The sequence below is a fragment of the Jaculus jaculus genome, chromosome 19 (assembly GCF_020740685.1).
Source record: "Jaculus jaculus isolate mJacJac1 chromosome 19, mJacJac1.mat.Y.cur, whole genome shotgun sequence".
Lineage (NCBI taxonomy): Eukaryota > Metazoa > Chordata > Mammalia > Rodentia > Dipodidae > Jaculus > Jaculus jaculus.
In genome coordinates this window covers 54,359,781-54,384,633 of record NC_059120.1, presented here as the reverse complement: position 1 = coordinate 54,384,633, position 24,853 = coordinate 54,359,781, and the positions used below count along the sequence as shown (strand labels likewise).

Here is a 24,853-nt window from a genome sequence, read left to right as displayed (position 1 = left end):
GCATAGTGATTAAGATATTTGGCTGCAAAGCCAAAAGATCCAGGTTTAATTCCTCAGGACCCACATAAGCCAGATGTACAAGGTGGTACATGAGTCTGAAGTTTGTTTGCAGTGGCTGGAGGCCCTAGCATGCCCATTCTCAACCCCCCCCCCCAATAATTTTTTTTTTTTTAAAGGAGGCTGAGGGGCTGGAAAGATGTTTCAGCAGTTAAGGAACTTAACCTGCATAGCCTAAGGACCCAGGTTTAATTCCCCAGTACTCACGTAAGCCAGGTGCACAAGGGAACACATGAGTTTGGAGTTCATTTGCAGTGACAGTTGAGGTATTTTTTATTTTGGTATGTGTACATGTACGTACAGGCCAGAGGTTGACATCACATGTCTTTGTGATCATTACCCTCTGTGCATCTGGCTTACGTGGGACCCAGAGAAGTGAACTGGGGTCCTTGGGCTTTGCAGGCATACACTTAATCGCTAAGCCATCTCTCTGGCCCCCTTGTGGTGTTTTTACATGAGAATGGGGGAATCTGAACTCAGGTCCTCATGCCTATATGGCTAACCTTTACTATGTCAGCTCATTTTGTGGTTTTGGATTTTTTTCAAGGCAGGGTCTTGAAAACTCATTCTGTAGTCCCAGGCCAGCCTTGAACTTACAGAAGATCCTCTTAAGTGCTGGGATTAAAAGGTGTATACCACCATACCCACACTGTATTTTTAAACAAGCTGTTAAGCCAGACCTAACCTTTAAAATGGTGTTAATGGTGGTTTACACCTTTAAAAATAAAAATTGGGGAATGGAACCTGGGCTGTCAGGCTTCTTCTCCCCCAGCAATACCAATAGCATCTCTGGAAAGGGTGGGAGCCTAATGAGCCTCTCCTTGATCCAGGATGACAGGGTTTCAATCAGGTAACAGCATGCCATGTTCAGAAGTCAGCATTCTACAGCATCACCACCCTCATCCTCTGGCTCTTACATTCTTTAAAAAAAAAAATCTTATTTACTTTATTTATTTGAGAGAGAGAGAGAGAGAGAGAGAGAGAGGGAGGGAGGGAGGGAGGGAGAATGAGCACACAAGGGCCTCCAGACACATGCACCACCTAGTGCATCTGGCTTACATGTGTACTGGGGAATCCAACCTGGGTCCCTAGGCTTTACAGGCAAGCCCCTTATCTGCTAAGCCATCCTCCAGCCCATCTGGCTCTTACATTCTTTCCACCCTCTCTTTCCTAAGCTTTGGAGGAGGTGGCATATATGTCCCATGAGCACTCAAGTCACTTATTCTCAGCACTTTCACCAAGTATGTATCTCTGTACTGACTCCGGCTCACTGCAAAAGAAAAGTTCAGCACTAGCCAGTAGGCATGGACATAAATATTTAGAAGGCAGTTAGATGTATCCACTTAGCATAACAATAGCAACAGGTTCCCCACTAGGGCCTATGCCAGCCACCCCCCCCCCCCAGCTATGGGCTTTTGGGCAGGTTTATGGTACCAGGCATGGATTCCCTCCTGTGGAGCAGGCCTTGAAACAGGGAAGTGGCTGGTAGCCCCATCACTGTCAAGCCACTACTGCATCACTGCACCACATCTTGCCTAGCAGGTAGGTTGTGTAGCACACAGGGTCCAAAGCTGATCAACACTATTGACACCTTTTCTCCCCCAGCAGTCTGCACAGCACCCTTCCAGCATTATGAAAGCAAGCTGGCAGGAGAAAGCTTCCAGCTCAGTTTCAGTTTGATTTCTCTTTGTCCTGCAATGAAGCAAGTCAAGTCTTGTCTTCAGCAACAGTTATGGGGGGCAACTAAGAGCAATGACTTACAAAGGCATAGGTTTCCATCATTACTCTTTCATAATTTTTAGTTTCGCATAAACCTCCTCTACCCCATTCCTCTGTGAAACTGTTCTTTTAAAGTGTCTAAAATTTAATTATGGGCTGAAGAGATGGCTTAGTGGTTAAGCACTTGCCTGTGAAGCCTAAGGACCCTGGTTTGAGGCTCAATTCCCCCAGGACCCATGTTAGCCAGATACACAAGGGGGAACATGCGTCTGGAGTTCCTTTGCAGTGGCTGGAAGCCCTGGCACGCCCATTCTCTCTGTGTCTCTCTCTCTGCCTCTTTCTCACTTTGCCTGTCACTTTCAAATAAATAAATAAAAATAAATAAAAATACTTATTTTTCCTAGAGAACTGAGATTCTTTTTTTTTTAAATTTATTTATTTATTTGACAGCGACACACACACAGAGAAAGACAGATAGAGGGAGAGAGAGAATGGGTGCGCCAGGGCTTCCAGCCTCTGCAAAGGAACTCCAGACGCGTGCGCCCCCTTGTGCATCTGGCTAATGTGGGACCTGGGGAACCGAGCCTCGAACCGGGGTCCTTAGGCTTCACAGGCAAGTGTTTAACCGCTACGCCATCTCTCCAGCCCGAGAACTGAGATTCTTTTTAAAAAACATTTTATTTATTTGAGAGAGAGAAAACAAAATAGAGGGAGGAAAAGAATGGGTGCACCAGGGCTACTAGAAACAAACTCCAGATGTATGCACCACGAAGCATTGGTGCGTCTGGCTTTACGTGGGTCCTGGAGAATCAAACCTAAGTTGTGAGGCTTTGCATGCAAGTGCCTTAACAACTAAGCAGTCTCTCCAGCCCTAATTTCATTTTTATCCATTTAATTTATTTGTAACCACGATGAGGGGAAGAGAATGAGCACGCCAGAGCATCTAGCTTTACATGGGTACTGGGGAACCCAACCCAGGTTGTTAGGCTGTGGGCTAGCACCTTAACAGCTAAGCTATCTGACCAGTCCCTGATTTTATTTTTTTAATTTAAATTTATTTATTTATTTACACCTGTGTATTGCATGGACACACCAGGGTCTCTTGCTATTGCAAATAAAAGACCATCCAACTGCATGTGGATGAGTGGGGAATTGAATGAGGCCAGCAGGCTTTGCAAACAAGTGCCTTTAAGCACTGAGCCATCTCCCCAGCGCCTAAAATTTTGATTTTGTCAATGGTGTATCCTATTGTCCTACTGAACCAGATTCTAAGTTTTGTTTTCTTCCCCGCCCCCTTTGGTTTTTCGAGGTAGGGTTTCACTCTAGTCCAGGCTGACCCAGAACTCACTATGTAGTCACAGGGTGGCCTTGAGCTCACAGTGATCCCCCTATCTCTGCCTTCCGAGTGCTGGGATGAAAGGTGTGCAACACCACGCCCGGGAGATTCTAAATTTTACTTTAATTACATAAGCCTTCTAAGATACAATGCCTAGGAAAACACTTGACCACGATGGTACCCTTTAAACTACAATTGTTCACAATGTTTTTTTAGGGTTTATGTTTGTGCACTCCTAACTCTGTATCTATTCTCTTCAAATAAAGACACTGGTCATCTAAGGAATACAGCCACAAATAAGTTAATTTTTCAAACTAGCTTTTGGGCTGGAGAGATGGCTTAGTGGTTAAGCTCTTGCCTGTGAAGTCTAAGGACCCCAATTCGAGGCTTGACTCCTCAGTACCCACATAAGCCAGTTGCACAAGGTGGCGCATGCATCTGGAATTTGTTTGCAGTGGCTGGAGGCCCTGGTGTGCCCATTCTCTCTGCCTCTTTCTCTGTCTGTTGCTTTCAAATAAATAAATAAAAATAAAAACAAATTTTTAAAAAAGCATTTGTTCTTTTTAAAAAATATATAATTTTCAGAGGAGACAGGGAAATTGCTCAGTATTTATACTCACTTGCTTGCAAAGCATGATGGAACAGGTTTAATTCCTCACCCACACATATAAAGCCAGATGGACAGGCATTTATTTGCAGTAGCAAGAGACCCTCCCAAAACACACACGCACACACACACACACACACACAATAGGGATGGAGAGACGGCTTAATGGTTAAGGTGCTTGCCTGCAAAGCTAAAGGACATAGATTCTACTCCCCAGGACCCACTTACGTCAGATGCACAATGGGGCGCATGCATCTGGAGTTAGTTTGCAGTGGCTAGAGGCCCTGGCGTGCCCATTCTCTCTCTCTCTACCTGCCTATTTCTGTGTATCTCGCTCTCGCAAATAAATTAAAATAAACCTTTACAAAAAAATTAAGGATACTACTGAAACAATGGACCCCCAAAAATTAGAATTTTCCCAAGCAACTCATGTTGGAAAAATAAAAAGGCTGCAACCTGCTGCCAGCAAGAAGAGAAACTTGCTTCAGGGAAAACTTGATGGCCTTGTAGGAGAGGTTGGGGTTGAGACATTAAGATGGGCAAGACCACACCTTGGCCAGAACTGCACAGCTATGCAGACCTTTTGCCTTCTATTTAACTCAAACCTCACGTCAAGACCCCAAAGACAGACTATGGAGTTACTAGACCTCACTGTTCCTCCCAATGTGACCACACTGAATATATCTTTTTGTGTTACTCACTATTAGAAACAAACCAAAGGTGTTTAAAAAGCCTGATGACCCAAGTTTGATTCCCTACTACACACACAAAGTGGTGCACACAGCTAGATAGAGTTTGTTTGCAGGGGTAAAAGGCTCCTGTTGCAGTCAGGTCCACATTGCTGGTAGAAATCACCCAACCAAGAGCAGCTTGTGGGAGAAAGGTTTATTTTGGCCTACAGGCTCGAGGGGAAGCTCCACAACTGCAGGGAAAACGATGGCATGAGCAGAGGGTGGACATCACCCCCTGGCCAACATGAGGTGGACAATAACAACAGGAGAGTGTGCCAAACACTGGCATGGAGAAACTGGCTATAACACCCATAAACCTACCACCAACAATACACTCCCTCCGCATTCATTCCCAAATCTCCATCAGCTGGGAACCTAGCATTCAGAACACCTAAGTTTATGGGGGACTCCTGGCTCAAACCACCATAGCTCTGGTGCACCAATACTCTTTCTCTTTCATTCCCTTTCTCTCATTCAAAAAAGTAAGTAAAAATATTTTTAATTTAATTAATCAATTAATTTGAGAGAGGGAGGAAGAAGCAGACAGAGAGGATGAGAGAATAGGCATGCCAGGGCCTACGGCCAGTGCAAATGAGCTACAGATCCAAGCGCCCCCTTGTGCACCTGGCTTACGTGGGTCCTGGGGAATCGAACCAGGGTCCTTAGGCTTCACAGGCAAACGTCTAAACCACTCAGCCATTTCCCCAGCCCAGTAAAAATATTTTTACAGGATGGAGAGATGACCTAGTAGTTAAAGTGCTTGCCTGAAAAGCCTAAGGACCCAGGTTCAATTCCCCAGTACCCATGTAAGCCAGATGCACAAGGTGATGCATGCATCTGGAGTTTGTTTGCAGTGACTAGAGGTCCTAGTACAACCATTCTCTCTCTACTTTTTTTTTCTCTCAAACAAATAAATAGAAAAAAATGTAAGAGCCAGGTATGGTGGCACACATCTTTAATCCCAGCAGTTGGAAGGTAGAGGATCAATGTGAGTTCAAGGCCAGCCTGGGACTACAAAGTGAGATATCTGTCAACTTGGGCTAGAATGAGACCCTACCTTGGGGGAAAAATATATATGTATAGATAGATGATAGATATATACTCACACATATGCACACATATATGGGGACTCAGAAGTAAAGGCACTTGATTGCAAAGCCTGCCAGCTCAGGTTCAATTCCCCTGTATCCATGTAAAGCCAGATGCACCAAGTGACACATGCATTTCAAGTTCATTTGCAATGGAAAGAGACACTGACATAGCCATACATTCTCTCTCTCAAATAAATACATAGTGAATTCCAGGTCAGTCTGAGCTAGAGTGAGACCCTACCTCAAAAAAACAAAATAATATTAATGCTACTCTCACTTTGGGTAAAGAGTTTTCTCTTTTCAGATGGCAGTGACCTTGGGACGACTCAAAAGGTATCATGGTGCTGGAAAGAAGTGACTGGAGTACTAAGTAATATCTTGATCACGCCTTCCAAGGCTCAGGGTCTAATGTGGAAGAGGTGGCAGAAAGAATGTAAAAGCGAAAGGAAGGGTAGGATTCCTTACAACGTGCTCCTCCAGACATAAAATGGCCTGGATATCCATGACCTCACAGTGCCTGACACTACCTACACAAGACCATCATAAGAGGAGGAAAAGATCATTACATCAAAATAAAAGAGAAACTGATTGCGATGGGGAGGGGATATGATGGAGAATGGAATTTCAAAGGGGAAAGTGGGGGGTAGGGAGGGTATGACCATGGGATATTTTTTATAATCATGGAAGATGTTAAAAATTGAGGGAAAAAAAACAAAATAAAATGATGATAATAATAAAATTTTAAAAATAACAAAAAAATTTAGGTAGACAATTCTAGATTGCCTGATTTTTCTCTCTACACTCTAAATATTTTACTTCAGCGTTCACCCAATTCTATTGTTGCCGTGCATCTATAATACCTTTCAAAAGCTATCCTGTCTGGCTGTTTTTTCTTCCTTTCTTTCTGCTGTTGTTTTTTGTTGTTGTTTATTTTGATTTTATTTATTTATTTACCTATGAGATAAAAAAGGCAGATAGAATGGGCATGCCAGGGCCTCCAGCCACTGCAAACAAACTCCAGATACATGTGCCACTTTGTGCAACTGGCTTTACCTGGGTACCAGGGAACTGAACCACAATCATTAGGCTTTTCAGGCAAGTACTTAGCTACTGATCCTTCTCTCCAGCCTACATTTTATTTGCTTGTTTTGTTTTTTCAAGATAGGGTCTCACTTTAGTCCAGGCTAACCTGGAATTCATTATGTAGTCTAGGGTGGCTTCGAAATCATGGTGACCCTCTGAAGGCATGCACCACCATGCCTAGGCTTTTGTTTTTTGAGGTAGAGTCTCACTCTAACTTAGGCTAGGACTTAGAACTCTATCCTCACACTAATTTTGTTTTAAACATTTTACTTGGGCTGGAGAGATAGCTTAGCAGTTAAGGCACTTACTTGCCTGCAATGCCTAAGGACCCCTATTCAAATCTCCAGATCCCATGTAAACCAGATACACAAAAGGTGGGCAAGTGCCAGGTTGCACATGCCCATTAGGTGGCACAAGTGTCTGAGGCCCTGGTGGCAATTCTCTCTCTAAATAAAAATAATAATAATAATAAATATTTTACTTGCAAGGACAGTGAGAAACAAACAGAATGGGTGCACATGAGCTGCAAATGAACTCCAGATTCACATAACACTTTGCGTGTCAGACTTTACAGGGGTATTAAAGAACTGAACCCAGGTTATTAATGGGTCATTAAGTTTTGCAGGCAAGTGCCCTAACCACTGAACAATCTCTCCAGCCTCTCAGGCTAGTCCTGAAATCAATGAGACCCTTCTACTTTTACCTCCCTGGTGCTGGGACCAAAGCATGCCCCTCCACTCCAGGATTTGGCTGGTTTTTTTTTTTTTTTTTTTTTTTAAGAGTTTATCTCGGAGACTAAGAGAGATGGCTTAGTGGGTAAGCGATTGCCTGCAAAAGCCCAAGGACCTTAGTTCGAGGCTTGATTCCCCAGGACCCATGTAAGCCAGATGCACAAGGTGGCACATGCATCTGGAGTCCATTTGCAGTGGCTGGAAGCCCTGGTGAGCCCATCCTCTCTCTCTTTCTCTCTCCCTCTTTCTCTGTCGCTCTCAAATTAATAAAAATAAATAAATAAATAAAAATAAAAACAAAGCAAAACAAAACCAAAAAAAGAACTCATCTTGTTTGGTGTTTTGAAATTTATTTACTTGACAGCATGAAAGAAGCAGAGAAGAGAGAGAATGGGCGTGCCAGGGCTTCCAGCCACTGCAAACTCCAGATTACGCACCACCTTGTGCATCTGGCTTACATGGGTCCTGGGGAGTTGAACCGAGGTCCTTCAGTTTTGCAGGCAAACATTTTAATCGCTAAGCCATCTCTCCAGCCCTTATTGTTGTTTTTAATATTTTATTTATTTCAGAGAGAAAGAGGCAAATATATAGTGAGGGAATGGGCGTGCCAGGGCCTTCAGCCTCTGTAAATGGACCCCAGATGTATGCACTACCTTGTGCATCTGGCTTACATGGGTCCTTTGGCTTTGCAGGCAAATGCCTTAACCACTGAGCCATCTCTCCAGACCCTAGTTTATCTTGTTTTTAAAATGTTTTACTTATTTTCAAGCAAAGAGGGAAAGAAAAGAGACAGAGAGAAAAAGAATGAGTGCATCAGGGCCTCCAGACAAACTCCAGATGCATGCACCACTTTGTGTATCTGACTTTATGTGGGTTCTGGGGGACAGAAGCTGGGTCATTAGACATTACAGGCAAACACCTTAATCACTGAACTCTCTCTCTAGCCCAAGAGCCTACTTTTTTGTTTTCTTTTCAAGGTAGGGTCTCACTCTAGCCCAGGCTGACCTGGAATTCACTATGTGGTCTCAGGCTGGACTTTGAGCTCACAGCGATCCTCTGCCCTCTGCCTCCCAGTGCTGGGATTAAAGGAATGCGCCACACTCCTGGCTGAAGCTTATCTTTGACACTCTTAACTACAACCTGTGTGGTGTAGATTTTTAAATTTAATCTTTCATAAACATTGTTTCTTATATTGGTATATTTACATTTTTCATAAATTTTTCAAATATCTCATTCAGTATTCTTTCAAATATTGCTTGTTCTCCATCCTTTCTTTCTGGGACTTCAATCACACCTATGTTAGGTTCATTCATAACCTCCCTAATAATTAACTGTTAAAACTGCATTCTGGGAAATTATTTCAGACCTCCTGGTTCATGAACTATCTTTCTAAATAGTCTACTTTGCCGTCTAATATAGCCAGTTTTTTTTTTTTTAGCTTCAATAATTACATTTTCATTTCTAACTTTTTTTTTTTTTCAAGGTAGTGTCTTGCTCTAGCCCAGGCTGACCTGAAATTCACTGTGACTATGTAGTCTCAGGCTGGCATCAAACTCACAGTGATACTCCTACCTTGGCCTTCCAAGTGCTGGGGTTAAAGGTATGTGCCACCATACCTGGTTCACTGCTTTTTTATTTTTACTTTTTGAGCATCACATGCATCCCAGACTGGCCTCAAACTTATTATGCTGCTGAGAATGACCTTGAACTTCTGATTCTCCAGTCTCTACCTCCACCTCCTATGTGGCAGGGATCTGCCCACATCCAGTTCATGTGGTGCTGGGGGTGGAACCCAGAGATTCATGTCTGCCATACAAGCACTATACCAACTGAGTTAAACATGTAACCATTCTTTGGTTCTCCTTCAGGGTCTGACGTAGCCAGGCTGCTCTCAACATCACAGTGCAACCAGTATAGTCATGAAATGAACCTTTGTCCCCACATCTCCAGCTCCAGGCTCATACCTATAGGCATAGACCACTAACCCTCTCAATTGAGTCTAAAGTACAAAGGTAATTTTAAAATTATGTTTCTTGGCACAGGGAGTGATGGCACATATAATCCTAGTACTTATAAGCCAGAAGTAGGAGAATCAAGCCCAGCCTTCACTACATAGTGAACTCCATACTAGCCTGGTATACAGAACACATGTTTTGCTGAAATTTCTACAGGAGCTGGGAAATAGCTCAGCAGTTAAAGGGACTTGCTTGCAAAACCTGCTGGCCCAAGTTCAATTCCCCAGTACCCACGTAAAGCCAGATGATAGAAAAACTGGCAGATGCCTGGCATTTGTTTACAGTGACAAGAATCCCCTGACACCTTTGTCCCCACACCCACACATGTGCATACAAATAAGAAAATTTTAAAAGTATACTTAAAACAGAAATCCAGGGCTGTGGACCAGGCACGGTGGCACACACACTTAATCCCAGCACTTGGGAAGCAGAGGTAGGAGGATCACAGTAAGTTCAATGACAGCCTGAGACTACATGGTGAATTAGGTTAGTCTGGACTAGAGTGAGACCCTACCTTGAAAAACTAAAGAAGAAGAAGAAGAAGAAGAAAAAAAAAAAAAAAGACAAAGAAAAGAAACCCAGGGATGGAGAGATGGCTTAGTAGTTAAGGTGCTTGCGTGCAAAGCTAAAAGGACCCAGATTTGATTCCCCAGGACTCAAGTAAGTCAGATGCAAAAGGTGGTACATGCATCTAGAGTTTGTTCAAAACAGCTGAAGGTCCTGGAATGCCCATTCTTTCTCTCTCTCTTTTTCTTTCTCAATAAATAACTTTTTAAATGTTTCTAAAAAAGAAACCCAAACATTGATGGATGTGGTTATATGTGCAATTCCAACACTCTGAAGTCTAAGGCCAGCCTGAACTATACAGCAAGCCACTACATCAGAGATAAAAACATCCCAGCACTTGGGAGGCAAGAGAAATGCTGTGAATTTGAGGCCAGCCTAAGACTACATAGTGAATTCCAGGTCAGTTTGGGCTATAGCAAGACCCTACCTCGAAAAACCAAAAACATAAATAAAAACAGATAGGAGTGGTAAGTGTGAGGCCAGCCAGGGACTACATATTAAGTTCCAGATCATCCTGGCCTGCAGGACCCTACCTCGAAAAATCAAAAAAAAAGGGGGGGGGGCGGAATGAACAAAACACTTTAAAAGTAGATAGAGCTGGGTGGTGCACACCTTTAATCCCAGTACTCAGGAGGCAGAGGTAGGAGGATCTCCATGAGTTCGAGGCCACCCTGAGACTACATAGTGAATTCCAGGTCAGCCTGATCTACAGTGAGACCCTACCTTGAAAAAACAAAAAACAAAACACAAATCTCTATGTGAATTATCTTACTGAATCCCACCAATATTATTTTTGGGTTTTTTATATTTTACTTTTATTTATTATAGGAGGGAATACATCTGATACTGAAAACTTAAAACAGGGGTAAGTCATGCGCCCTAGGGCTGTACCGTCTGCTGCTGTCTGGCTAAATGTATACACTATGCTCATCAAACTGGCCAGTTAGCACTTCTCTTAATGTTCATACTCTTATATTAATGCTACTCTCACTTTGGGTAGAGAGTCTTCTCTTTTCAGATGGCAGTGACCTTGGGATGACTCAGAAGGTATCATGGTGCTAGAAAGAACTGACAGGAGTGCTCAGCACTGCAGTATCTCTATCACACCTTCCAAGGCTCAGGGTCCATTGTGGAAGAGGTGGCAGAAAGAATGTAAGAGCCAAAGGAAGGGTAGGACTCCTTACAATGTGCTCCCCCAGACACAAAATGGCCTGGATATCCATGACCTCACAGTGCCTGACACTACCTACACAAGACCATCATAAGAGGAGGAAAAGATCATGACATCAAAATAAAAGAAAGACTGAATGAGACGGGGAGGGGTATGATGGAGTGTGGAATTTCAAAGGGGAAAGTGGGGGGAGGGAGGGAGGGTATTACCATGGGATATATTTTATAATCATGGAAGTTGTTACTAAAAATTTGGAAAAAAATATTTTTACTTATTAGAAAAAGAGAGGGAGAGAGAAAGAGGCAGAGAGAGAGAGAGAGAGAGAGAGAGAGAGAGAGAGAGAGAATGGGCACATCAGAGCCTCTAGTCGCTGCAAACAAACTCCAGACACATGTCCCACCTTGTGTGTCTGGCTTACATGGATCCTGGGGAGGTGAACCTAGGTCCTTTGGCTTTGCACACAAGTGCCTTAACCACTAAGCCATCTCTCCAGCCTTCAGCTCCTTTTAACACTTTTCCAGCCACGTAAGTCTTTGTGCTGTTCTTTTAACAGGGTCAGTGAGAATGTTTGACAATGTGATGGCTTACATGCATTCAAAGCACTTTCTACTTAAAATATTTTCAACTGAGGCAAGGGGAGGTGGCTCAGAGATTAAAGGTTTTTGTTTACAAAGCCTGTCAACCTGGGGTTCAATTCCCCAGCTCACCACATAAAGCTGGTCAGTCATTCCTCTGTAGTGGCAAGAGACCCTAATGTAGTTCTATGTGGTGACACACACCTGTAGTCCCAGCACTCTGGAGACAGCCGTAGGAGGACAACTGTGAGTTCAAGACCAGCCTGGGGCTACAAAATTTCAAGTCAGTCTGGGCTAGAGTGAGAACCTGCCTCAAAAGCAAGAAAGAGGGCTGGAGAGCCTTTGCAGTTAAGGCTCTTGGCAGCAAAGCCAAAGGACCCAGGTTAGATTCCCTGGTACCTACATAAAGCCAACGCACAAGGAGGTACATGTGTCTGGAGTTCATTTGCAATGGCTGGAGGCCCTGGTGCACCCATTCTCTCTCTCTCAGATATTTTAAAAGGAAGGAAGGAGCAAGCGCGAGTGAGGGATTATCTACTGGAGTACAGGGAACTTTTCTTTCTTTTTTATATTTTTATTTTTCAAGGTAGGGTTCCATTCTGGCCTAGGCTAACCTGGAATTCACGATGTAGTCTCAGGGTGGCCTGGAACTCATGGCGATCCTCCTGCCTCTGCCTCCCGAGTGCTGGGACTAAAAGCGTGCATCACCATGCCCAGCTTTAAAAAAAAAAAAATATATATATATATATATATATATACACACACACACACATATACACACACACACACACACACACACACACACATATATATACACATATATACATACATACACACACATATATATATTATGCTGGGCGTGGTGGCACACGCCTTTAATCCCAGCACTCCGGAGGCAGAGGCAGGAGGATCGCCGAGAGTTCGAGGCCACCCTGAGACTACATTGTGAATTCCAGGTCAGCCTGAGCCAGAGAGAGACCCCAACTTGAAGAACAAAAAAATAAAAATAAAAATAAAAAATGTATATATATATTTTTATTTATTTATTGGCAGGGGAGGGAGGCAGGTACACAGAGAGAGAAGAGCGTTGTCAGGGCCTCCACCTGCTGCAAACAAACTCCAGGTGCATGTCCCACCTTGTGCAATGGCCTTCATGTTGGTACCAGGAAACAGAACCTGGGTCCTTTGGCTTTGCAGGCAAGTGCCTTAATTGCTAAGCCATCCATCTCTCCAGTCCAAACTTCTCAATGGCTACACCACCTAATAATATGACTTCCCCTCCCCAGTAACCATTAGCTACTGCCAATAGCACCTCTGAGAAGGATGGGGGTCTCATGAGCCCCTCCTCCATCCATGATGGCATAGGTTCAATCATGTGTGGAAAACCACAGTGCTGTGAGTTACTAGTGAAAATGGCAGGCTGTGCGCAGACACCTCACTCCACAGCACTCTTCTCCATTCTCTGGCTCTTACATTCTTTCCAGCACCTCTTCTGTGACATTCCCTGAGCCTTAAAGAGCAAGCAAACAGTAGTCACTTATTCTTAGCATATTGGCTAAGTGTCCAGCTACGTGTCTCAGCATTAGTATCTGCCTACTGCAAAAAGAAACCTCTGAGCTGCAGAGATGGCTTAGTGGTTAAGGTACTTTCCTGCAAAGCCAAATGACCCAGGTTCAATTCCCCAGTACCTACATAAGCCAGATACACAAAGTGGCACATGCATCTGGATTTCCTTTGCAGTGACTGGAGGCAATGGCGTGCCCTTTCTTTCTCTATATATATGTAGATGTACACACACACATACATATGCACACACACACCTCTCTCTCACAAATAAATAAAAATAACAATAATAAAAGAAAGAAACCTCTGTGATAGAGACTGAGAGCCCTGGTTTAGCACTTTTGCATGGCCTCCTATTTATATTGTTAACACCTCACCTCCCTATTCAAACGTTACTTCCTCACTTCCCTAATCTGACACTGCAGCCCTCCTTAGTACTCTGTGTTCCCCTTTTCAGCTGTATGTTTCTCTATAGCTCTTATCACCTTCCAATAAATTTATTTGTTGTCTGTCATACCTTACTAGTATGTAAGCTCTGTGAGAGGAAAATATTTTGCCCTGTTGTTCACCAGCTACATCCCCAGGATCTAGACAGTAGCTGGTATAGAAAAGTGTTCAATAAATATGCTAACGTAGTGCAGCTGGAGGGGAAGAATAAATTTCATGTCTATAGTACAGTTATACTCGACAACAATGTCTATCTTTTTTAAAAATACTTATTTATTTTGGTTCTTCAAGGTAGGGTCTCACTCTAGCCCAGGCTTACCTGGAATTCAGTGTGGGGTCTCAGAGTGGCCTCGAACTCATTGCAATCCTCCTACCTCTGCCTCCTGAGTGCTGGGATTAAAGGCATGTGCCACCATGCCCCGCTAATATTTATTTTTATTTATTTATATGAGAGAAATAGGCAGGAGAGAGAGAGAGAATAGGTGCGCCAGGGCCTCCAGCCACTGCAAATAAACTCCAGATGCGTGTACCCTCTTTTCCATCTAGCTTAAGTGGATCCTGAGGAATTGAACCTAGGTCCTTTGGCTTTGTAGGCAATCGCCTGAACCTCTAAGCCATCTCTCCAGTCCAACAATGTCTATCTTAAAATAGCTAGTAGAGGGCTGGAGAGATGGCTTAACAGTTTAGGCATTTGTCTGCAAAGCCAAAGGATCCTGGTTCGATTCTCCAGGACCCACATAAGCCAGATGCACATGGGGGCGCATGTGTCTGGCATTCACTTACAGTGGCTAGATGCCCTGGTGTCCTCATTCTCTCTCACACACAAATAAATAAATAAAATATATATTTAAAAAATAGCTAGTGCATCCTTTTAATCCCAGCACTTGGGAGGCAGAGGTAGAAGGATCTCCATGAGTTCGAGGCCACCCTGAGACTTAGAGAATTCCAGGTCAGTCTTAGCTAGAAGAGTAAGACCCTTCTTTGAAGAACCCCCCCCCCCAAAAAAAAAGCTACTAGAGGGCTGGAGAGATGGTTCAACAGTTAAGTCACTTGTCTCCAAAGCCTAGCAACCTGGGTTCGATTCTCTGGTACCCACATAAAGCCAGGCACACAAGGTGGCACATGCATCTGGAATGGGTTTGCAGGGGCTGGAGGCCCTGCTATGCCCATCCTCGCTGTCTACTTTCAAATAAACAAATAAAATTAAAATGTAAATAAACTATAGCTAGTAGAGATTTTCCAACACAAAGAAATGATACATGACTGAGGTGACATAGGCATCTCCCCAGTCTGATCACTCAATATCCCATAATGGTAAAAACAGGACAGGAGAAATGCCAAAGTGATTAAAGGCTTGTTTACAAAGCCTTATGGCCCAGGTTCAATTCCCCAGTACCCACATCAAGGGAGACAAAGTGGTACAAGTGTCTGGAGTTCTTCGGCAGCAGCAGGAGGCTCTGGTGCACCCACTCCTGCCTGTATCTCAATAAACAAATAAATAAACTGGATGTGGTGGCACACACCTTTAATCCCAGCACTTGGGAAGCTGAGGTAGGAGGACTACTGTGGGTTCAAGGTTACCCTGTGACTACATAATGAATTCCAGGTCAGGCTGGGCTAGAGTGAGACCTTACCTACAAAAAAGAGAGAGAGAGAGAGACTGACAGACAGACAGAAAGAAACCATGTTCTGAACCTATGGATAACCATCCCTATAGTTGTTTCATGAAATGAAAATTAAAACAATTTTAAGTTCTTGTTTTTCAGTTGAAGCAGGATCTGGTCATGTAGCCCAGGCTGGCCTCACATGTGGGATTCTCCTGCCATTGTCTCCCAGGTGCCAGGACTACAGGCATGCAACACCAGGCCAGGATTGAGCTTCATTAACTACTTTATGTGTACTGGCAAACATTTAGAACATGGTAAGTGGGCTGGAGAGATGGCTTAGCGGTTAAGCGCTTGCCTGTGAAGCCTAAGGACCCTGGTTCGAGGCTCGGTTCCCCAGGTCCCACGTTAGCCAGATGCACAAAGGGGGCGCACGCGTCTGGAGTTTGTTTGCAGAGGCTGGAAGCCCTGGCGCGCCCATTCTCTCTCTCCCTCCATCTGTCTTTCTCTCTGTGTCTGTTACTCTCAAATAAATAAATAAAAAAAAATTTTTTCTTAAGAACATGGTAAGCACTGGTTTGGGTGCTTGGGGATACAGCAACAAACAAGGCATGGCCTTGGCACCTGAGAAAAACACAAGCATGTAGCAAGTAAGAGGAGAAGCCGGGCGTGGTGGCGCACGCCTTTAATCCCCACCCTCAGGAGGCAGAGGTAGGAGGATCACTGTGAGTTTGAGGCCACCCTGAAACTCCATAGTGAATTCCAGGTCAGCCTGGGCCAGAGTGAGACCCTACCTCGAAAAACAAAAAAAGTAAGACAAGAGAACTTAATAAACTGAAAGTATGATATGACAGCAACTGAAGGTGATCAGACAATGCCATTTTTACTTTAAAAAAATTTTTTAAGAGCATGAGATTGACAGTGAGATAAAGAATTGGCGTACCAGGGTCTCAGCCACTGCAATCAAATTTGAGATGCTTGTACCACCTAGTGGGCATGTGTGACCTTGCACTTGTATCACCTTTGTGCATCTGGCTTACATGGGATGTGGAGTGTTGAACATGGGTCCTTAGGCTTCGCAGGCAAATGCCTTAACCACTAAGCCATCTCTGCAGCCCTGTTTTTTTTTTTTTTTTAATTTTATTTATTTATTTATTTATTAGAGAGCGACAGACACAGAGAGAAAGACAGATAGAGGGAGAGAGAGAGAATGGGCGCGCCAGGGCTTCCAGCCTCTGCAAACGAACTCCAGACGCATGCGCCCCCTTGTGCATCTGGCTAACGTGGGACCTGGGGAACCGAGCCTCGAACCGGGGTCCTTAGGCTTCTCAGGCAAGCACTTAACCGCTAAGCCATCTCTCCAGCCCTGCAGCCCTGTTTTTACTTGTTTAAATTTGATTTTTATTTATTTATTTTGGTTTTTCAAGGTAGGGTCTCTCTCTAGCTCAGGCTGACCTAGAATTCATATGCAGTCTCAGGGTGTTCTCAGACTCTTTGGAGATCCTCCTACCTCTGCCTTCCAAGTGCTGGGATTTAAGATGTGTGCCGCCACCATGCCTGGCTGTTTTTACTTAAAAAAAAAAAAAAAAAAAAAAGCCTGGGGCTGGAGAGATGACCTAGCAGTTAGTTAAGTCACTTGCTGCAAAGCCATAGGACCCAGGTACGATTCCCCAGGACCCACGTAAAGCCAAATGCACAAGGGGACACATACATCTGTAGTTCATTTGTGGTAACTAGAGGTGTTGGTGTGGCCATTCTTTCCCTCCCCCTCCCTGTCTCTTTCTCTCTCTTTCTCAAGTAAATATATAATTTTTTGTTTATTTTTATTTATTTATTTGAGAGTGACACAGAGAGACAGAGAAAGAGAGAATGGGCGCACCAGGGCTTCCAGCCACTGCAAATGAACTCCAGATGCATGCGCCCCCTTATGCATCTGGCTAACGTGGGTCCTGGGGAATCGAGCCTCGAACCAGGGTCCTTAGGCTTCACAGGCAAGCGCTTAACCGCTAAGCCATCTTTCCAGCCCTCGAGTAAATATATAAAATATTTTTCAACAGGCTGGAAAGATGGCTCAGCAGTTAAGGTGCTTGCCTGGCGAGCCTAAAGACCCAAGTTCAATTCCCCAGTGCCCACATTCGACAGATGCACCTGGTGGCACATGTGTCTGGAGTTCATTTGCAATAGTTAGAGGCCCTAGCACACCCATATTCTCTCCCTCTCCTCCCCTCAAGTAAATAAATAAATAATAATTAAATTTTTTAAAAAACATTTTCTAAAAAAATTTAGCCTGCTGTGCGTGGTGACACATGCCTTTGATCCCAGCACTTTGAGGCAGAGGTAGGACTGGCGTGAGCTGAAGGCCACACTAAAACTACATAGTGAGTTCCAGATCAGTCTGAGCTAGAGTGAAACCCTATCAAGAAAGAAAGAAGAAAGAAAGAAAGAAAGAAAGAAAGAAAGAAAGAAAGAAGGGAGGGAGGGAGGGAGGGAGGGAGGGAGGGAGGGAGGGAGGGAGGGAGGGAGGGAGGGGGGAGGGGAGTGGAGGAAGAAAGGAGGCGGCAGGCAGGCAGGGAAGCAAGCAAGCAAGCAAGCACAAGCAAGCCAGCCAGTCAGCCAGATGTGATGGCACATGACTCTATGAGAGATAGGATGATTGCCTTGAGTTAGAGGCCAGCCTGGGAATATAGAGTGAGTTCCAGGTCAGCCTAGGCTAGAGTAAGACCATACCTCAAAAACATATTGGGGGGGGGGGCGTGCTGGAGAGATGGCTTGACGCTTAAGTTGCTTGGCTCATGTGGTGCCCATGAAAAGAAAAAGACAGATGCACAAAGTGGTGCATGCATCTGGAGTTCATACGCAGTGGCTGGAAGCCCTGGTGCACCCATTCTCTCTCTCCCTCAAATAAACAAATAAATAATAAAATAAAGATTTTTTTTAAAAAGCCTGAATAAAATCAACAGAACTAGGCTGGAGAGATGGCTCAGTAGTTAAACCTGCAAAACCTAAAAATCCAAGGTCAATTCCCCAGTGCCCATGTAAAGCCAGAATCACTAAGTGGCACATGCATCTAAGAGTTCATTTACAGTGGCCAGAGGCCCTATCTCTCCTCTGCTTGCAAATTAAATTTAAAAACAAACAAAGCCAGGCGTGGTGGCGCACGCCTTTAATCTCAGCACTGGGGAGGCAGAGGTAGGAGGATCCCGTGGGTTCAAGGCCACCCTGATACTATATAGTGAATTCCAAGTCAGCCTGGGCCAGAGTGAGACCCTGTCTCGAAAAAACAAAATAAATAAATAAATAAACACAAACAAACAAGAGGCTATTGTAAAGGTTGTGAAGCTTAGACACAGGCTTAATGCCCCAGTTCCTGAACAAGCCAGAGACACAAGGTGGCATATGCATCTCGAGTTCATTTGCAATGGCTGGAAGCCCTAGCACACCCATTCTTTCTCAAAATCAATTAAATATTAAAAATTAAAAAAAAAACACTCTGAGGCCTTGGGATGTAGTTCAGTGGTAGAATGCTTGCACAGACTGAGTTAGATCCCCAGTATCACTAAACAACAAATGATCTCTGGAGCTGGGTGTGGTGGTACTCGCCTTTGATCCCAGCACTGGGGAAGTAGAGGTAGGAGGATTCCTGTAATTTCAAGGCCATCCTAAGACTAATTCCAGGTCAGCCTGGGCTAGGGTAAAACCCTACCTTGGAAAAATAAATAAATAAAGGGCTAGAGAGATGGCTTAGCACTTAAGGCGCTTGCCTGGGAAGCCTAAGGAACCAGGTTTGATTCACACATAAGCCAAATACACATGAAGTTCCTTTGCAGTGGCTGAAGTTCCTGGTGTGTCCATTCTCTTTGTCTCTCTTCTCTCTCTCTGCTTACAAGTAAATAAGTAAAGCTGGATGTGAAGGCATACCTCAGTGCTTGGGAGGCAGAGGTAGGAAAATCACGAGTTCAAGGCTAGCCTGGGCTAGAAACCCTACCTCAAAAAAAAAAAAAAGTAAAAGTAAAAAGAAGCAATCTCTGGAATATCTAATACAGTAAAATTTACATGGAGGTCTAAATTACCAAATAACAACTCAGATGAAAAGAAAGAGAAGCAAAATTGGCATCAAGAAAATGGGCAGACAGATGCACAAGGGGGCTCATGCGTCTGGAGTTCGTTTGCAGAGGCTGGAAGCCCTGGCGCGCCTATTCTCTCTCTCTCCCTCTCTCTGTCTTTCTCTCTGTGTCTATCGCTCTCAAATAAATAAATAAAAAATTTAAAAAAAAAAAAACGGAAAATGGGCAGAAAGATTTGGGAATACCAAAGACATCTACTCCATGATTTGGTCTAAGTAACCCTAACAACCAAACTCCAAGTCTAACTGTAAAGAACTACATTATTATTGGAGAGATCACTTAGCAGCTAAGGCACTTGTGTGCAAAGCTAAAGGACCTGGGTTTGATTCCCCAGTACCCATGTAAAGCCAGATACAGAAAGTGGTGCATACATCAAGTTCAGTTGCAGTGGCTAGGCCCTGGCGAACCCATTCTCTATCTGCCTTTCTCTCTCTCTTAAATAAATATCTAAAAAAAAAAAAACAGAAAAGAAACACAATATTAGAGCTGTGCACAGTGGCACACTCCTTTAATCCCAGCGCTCAGGATGCTGAGGTAGGAGGATCTCTGTGAGTGGAGGCCACTATGAGACTACATAGTGAATTCCAGGTAAGCCTGGCCCAGAGACCCTACCTCAAAAAACAAACAAAAAAATACAATAGTAAATGAAAACTAGGCCTAATTCACCAACTGTTTTCATCTTACCCTTCACCACTCAGCTAAATATTTTTCAGTAGGCTTTAATTTATGAGATAAGAGTTTCTCTAAATGAAAATACCCTTAATTACCCTTATTCATTTTAGAAATTCAAGTTACCCTTAATCATTTTAGAAAGTTAAATTCCACTTCACTACCATAAAACAGTATCAAGTTTCAGAAAAGGTAACCACATTTAACTTCATGTAAGTGTTAAGGATTTGATTTTTTATCTTTGGTTTTCTGAGGTAGGGTCTCACTCTGGTCCAGGCTGACCTGGAATTAACTCTGTCATCTCAGGGTGGCCTTGAACTCATGGCAATCCTCCTACTTCTGCCTGCCGAGTGCTGGGATTAAAGGTGTGTGCCACCACACCCGGCTCATGTAAGTTTTATAGAATGTACTTCAATTAAATACTGCTTTCCTAAAACAGTCTTTTTATCATTTCCCACTCTTTTAAAATTTTTATTATTATCATATTTATTTATTTGAGAGCGACAGAGAGAAAGAGGCAGAGAGAGAGAGAATGGGAGCACCAGGGCCTCCAACCACTGCAAACAAACTCCAGATGCATACGGCCCCTTGTGCATCTGGCTAACGTGGGTCCTGGGGAATCAAGCCTCGAACGGGAGTTCTTAGGCTTCACAGGCAAGCGCTTAACTGCTAAGTCATCTCTCCAGCCCTTTCCCACTTTTTAAAAAAATATATGTGTTATTTATTTGAAAGAGGCGGGGGTGGGGGAAGAAAAAGAGAGAGAGAGAGAGAGAGAGAGAGAGAGAATGGACATACATGGGTCCTGGGGAATTGAACCTGGGTCCTTTGGCTTTGCAGGCAAGTGCCTTAACCACTAAGCCATCTCTCCAGTCCCTTTCAAACTCTTAATATCAACAAAGAAAATAAGCTCAAGTACAATATCAACAGCAGGGGTAGGAAAATTCTGTCCCCAGTATATCTCCTCACTGCTGACTTAAAAAAATATATATATATGTGATTACAAAGCAGACATAAGATCAATTTATTCCTGAAAAAGTACCAGCACCCGGAACTGGAGAGATGGTTTAGTGGTTAAGGTACTTGACTGCAAAGCCTAACAACCTGGGTTCAAATCTCCAGGACCCATGTAAAGCCAGATGCACAAAGTGGCGCTCGCATCTGGAGTCTGTCTGCAGTGGCATGTCCATTCTCTCTGTCTCTCTTCAATGTCTCTCTGCTTGCAAATATATATACATATAAAAAGTATCAGAGCCCAAAGGTAGGGAAGGTAAAATTCTTGTAGAATCTAGTAAAAATGCTTCCACACAAGGGTGGAGAATGCAATTCTCATATAAGCACTGCTTGCTATTATTGCTGGTGTACTGATCACATTAAACATTGTTTTACAAAGTTAAATGGTGAGGTTAAATCGTAACTACATCACTTAATTGAGTTATCCTTAGCAACGTGACATTTCTCAGCCTTGGTTTTCTCATTCGCAAACCAGTGATTCAGAAGACATGAAGGCTGCGGCACGTAGCAGATACTTGTCAGCCTTTTGAAGGTAAAAGCATTTTGATATTGAGGATTCTAATTTTACCTCTTGGCTAGTAATAAACTATTTAGTCTACTATCAGTAAATACAGAGCACGTAATCCTTTCTTTTTCTTTAACACTTTCTTGGTACTTCAGAAAATCAACAAAACAACTGCCCCTTCAGCAGTAACTCTAAAACAAATGGTTTTAAGCATTAAATATACATATACATATATATTTGGGGTTTTTTTTGAAGTAGGGTCTTGCTGTAGCCCAGACTGGCCTAGAATTATTCACTACCTAGTCTCAGGCTGGCCTCAAACTCATAGCAATCCTCAGACCTCTGCCTCCAGAGTGCTGGGATTAAAAGCATGTGCCACCAAGCTTGGCTAGGTTTATAATTTTGCAAGCTTTATCCATCTGTTCCCTCTAAGACAATCACAAATCAACCCCTTACAGGGTAGCTGTGGAGATGCCTAGGTGAGTAACGCAACTGCTGCAGAAGCCCGAGTACCTGAGTTCAGATCCCTAGATCCCAAGCAGAAGTGGAAGTTGTGGTGGGCTTCCGTAATCTCAGTGCAATCACAAGAACAGAGGTGGAAACAGTTCCCCAGAAGCTCACTAACAGATCAGTAAATAACACAGAATCCTGTCTCAAACAAGACAGAAAGTGTGGTCCCACCAGAAAAGTTATACTCTCACCTACACACGTGCACTGTGTCACACACAAACCACGCCCATATTCACACACACGAAATAGCTTTTTTTAAAAAATGAGAAGGGCAGTGGTGAAAGTGAAATAATAACTATAATGGTCCTCATTGATGCAATAGGAAAACAAAACAAAACTCAAAACTCAAATCGTTAGGGGCAACCCTTTCAGGAGAAAGCAGGTGACTTGGCAAGTAAAATCTTCTGAAAACAACCCATGACTTTTCTTTTTGTTTTGAGGTAGGGTCACAATCTGTAGTCAGGGCAGGCTTGGAACATCACTACATAGCCCAGGGTGGTGGCCTGGAATTCACCACAATTCTCCTGCCTCAGCTTTCCAAAGTCCTGAGGTTACAGACAGGAACCACCTTGCCCATGTTTTAACAGACCACGTTATAGAAGATCTCTTTTTTACAGTAAATCACCAGTGTAGGTTGGGATCCATAAGTTGAAGACAAAATAACAATAATTTGGAAAAGATATACTGAAGAGAAAAAAAGAAAAAGAAAACCCCACATTCTGTAAAAATGTACTTTGTTATGAAAGACACTGATTACAGTTTCACAGCTCTGTCTGGTCCGTATCAAGGTGTAAATTTTACCATAGCATATACAGGTAAAGGGAAAAACAGGTGGTCGCCTCGACTCTTAAGCAACATCCCTCCAGGTTAAAGTCCCTCCTTGGTTACCCATCACACGTTTTCATTCAACGCGAAAAGGCCCTTTTCATGCACATCCCAAGTTTTCGGGTGGGTGGAAAATAGGAAATGGCTCAACATATTCCAGTGAAGCAAGTGGACTTAAAAAAAAAAACCAAAAAAAAAAAAAAACCCTACTGCCTCAATCCATAAAGCATCGGCTACTAAACCTTCACCAACCAGAAATCATGATGAACACGTCGAGGCCTACGCGAATAAAAACAAATAAATAACCAAATGAATGAATATATAAATAAATGATAAATAAATAAAACGAACGCGACAATTTCCCTAAAAAAAAAAAATCCAACACACACCTAACAAACAGGGCTTAGAAATGAAACCCGGAGATGTCTGTGGATCTAGGCCCAACGGTCCAAGGTCACGCCAAGTGAATGGTTGGGGGGAAAAATAATAATAATAATTAAATTTAAATTAAAAAAAAAAGAAAATAATAAATAAAATCCTAAGCAATGAGCCTCCCTGGATCATTCACTAACTGCTGAGGCATGGAGTCTGGCTTTTTTTGGGGGGGGTGGGGGGGAGGTACGGACGACAGTGGGGCTCAAAGCTTTCCCGTGCACCCCAACCGAACGCAGGGAGTGGGGTGGGGGTGGGGTCTCGCGTTAGGTTAAAAAAAAAAAGACACCCGAGGGGTTTACGACCGGATTTGCTCCCCCTTTTCCCCACCCACCCAACCCCACTCCGTAGCCCCGGGTCTCCCCACCTTTTTTTTTTCTTCCCCCCCACACACACCTCTCCCCAGTTACCCCCCGACACCCACTCACATCTCCGGAGCCACTTCATCCAGTGGTAGACGATCGTGCTGTGGTGTTTCTTGTTGTCTATACACCAGGACGACAAACCCTGGATGGATTCCATGGTGTTGGTGACCGACTGGAATTTTCGATCCAGCGACGACTCCAGAGCCCCCGCGGAAGAGGCCGACGACGACGAGGAAGAGGAGGCCTTGCCGCTGCCTCCGCCGCCGCCGCCGGCCGCCATCTTCGCGGGTTTGCACGGGCGCTCGCTTGGCTGCTGCTCAGGCGGCGGCGGCGGCGGCGGAGGAGGAGGAGGAAGCGGCGGCGGCGGCGGCGGGAGCGGGGACGACAATCACTGCGAGGGCGTGAAGGCGGCGGCGGCGGCGGCGGCGGGAGGAGGAGGAGGAGGACGGGGGGTGGGGACGCCGCGCGCGCTCGGCTTCCTCCGGACCCACGCAGCCGCCCGGGTGCCCGAGGAAGGCTGAGCGCTTAAAGCTACGGTTCGGGGGCTCGTGGTTTTTCAGTCAGTCATCCACACGGAATGACGCACAAAAATAAAAAAATAAATAAGTAAAGTGAAAATAAAGACGAGACCTACGGAGGCTTTTCCAAACGCCCGAGCTTAATGGTGGTTTGTTTTTTTTTTTTCCCCCCTTCTCTTCCACACCGCTCAACCAATAGGTCCCCCCAGCGAGCTCCCGGCCGTCCGTGAGCCTCGGGCGGGCGGGGCGTTAGTATATCCTACATAGACTAGCACACGACTACCCGGTTGCACTCGCAGATATCTTTTCCTTTACGTTCTTTAAGCACAGTCAAGGCGTGAGGATACCGAGTCTCAGAATTTTTCTTTCTTTTTTTTTTTTTTTCTTTTTCTCTCTCTCTTTTTTTTTTTTTTTTTGCAACGCAATAGTTATGGCCCAGCGAAAGTCCTGCGCGTGCGCGCGCTAGCCCCGCCCCTCCGCTTCCTCCCTCAACCTACGGCAGCCCCCGCGCCCGGACCAATCGAGGAACGGAATCCCAGAAGCGCGCGCGCAGGAGTCCGCAAATCCTGAGAGGCGACGCGGCGCGGCGTTCCCTCG

The 24,853-nt window shown here is 44.3% G+C and overlaps 1 protein-coding gene across 3 annotated transcripts in view; it reads right to left on the bottom strand.

The window, feature by feature from the left end:
* Window positions 1-24,030, bottom strand: part of Rprd2 (regulation of nuclear pre-mRNA domain containing 2) — a 67,458-nt gene extending 43,428 nt beyond the window's left edge. For all 3 annotated transcript variants that reach the window (XM_045137947.1, XM_045137948.1, XM_045137949.1), the window contains exon 1: window positions 23,802-24,030. In XM_045137947.1, the coding sequence (XP_044993882.1) occupies window positions 23,802-24,018 (217 nt within the window). In that variant the 5' untranslated portion in view covers window positions 24,019-24,030. The remainder of the gene's footprint in view (window positions 1-23,801) is intronic.
* Between the last annotated feature and the right edge of the window lie 823 nt (window positions 24,031-24,853).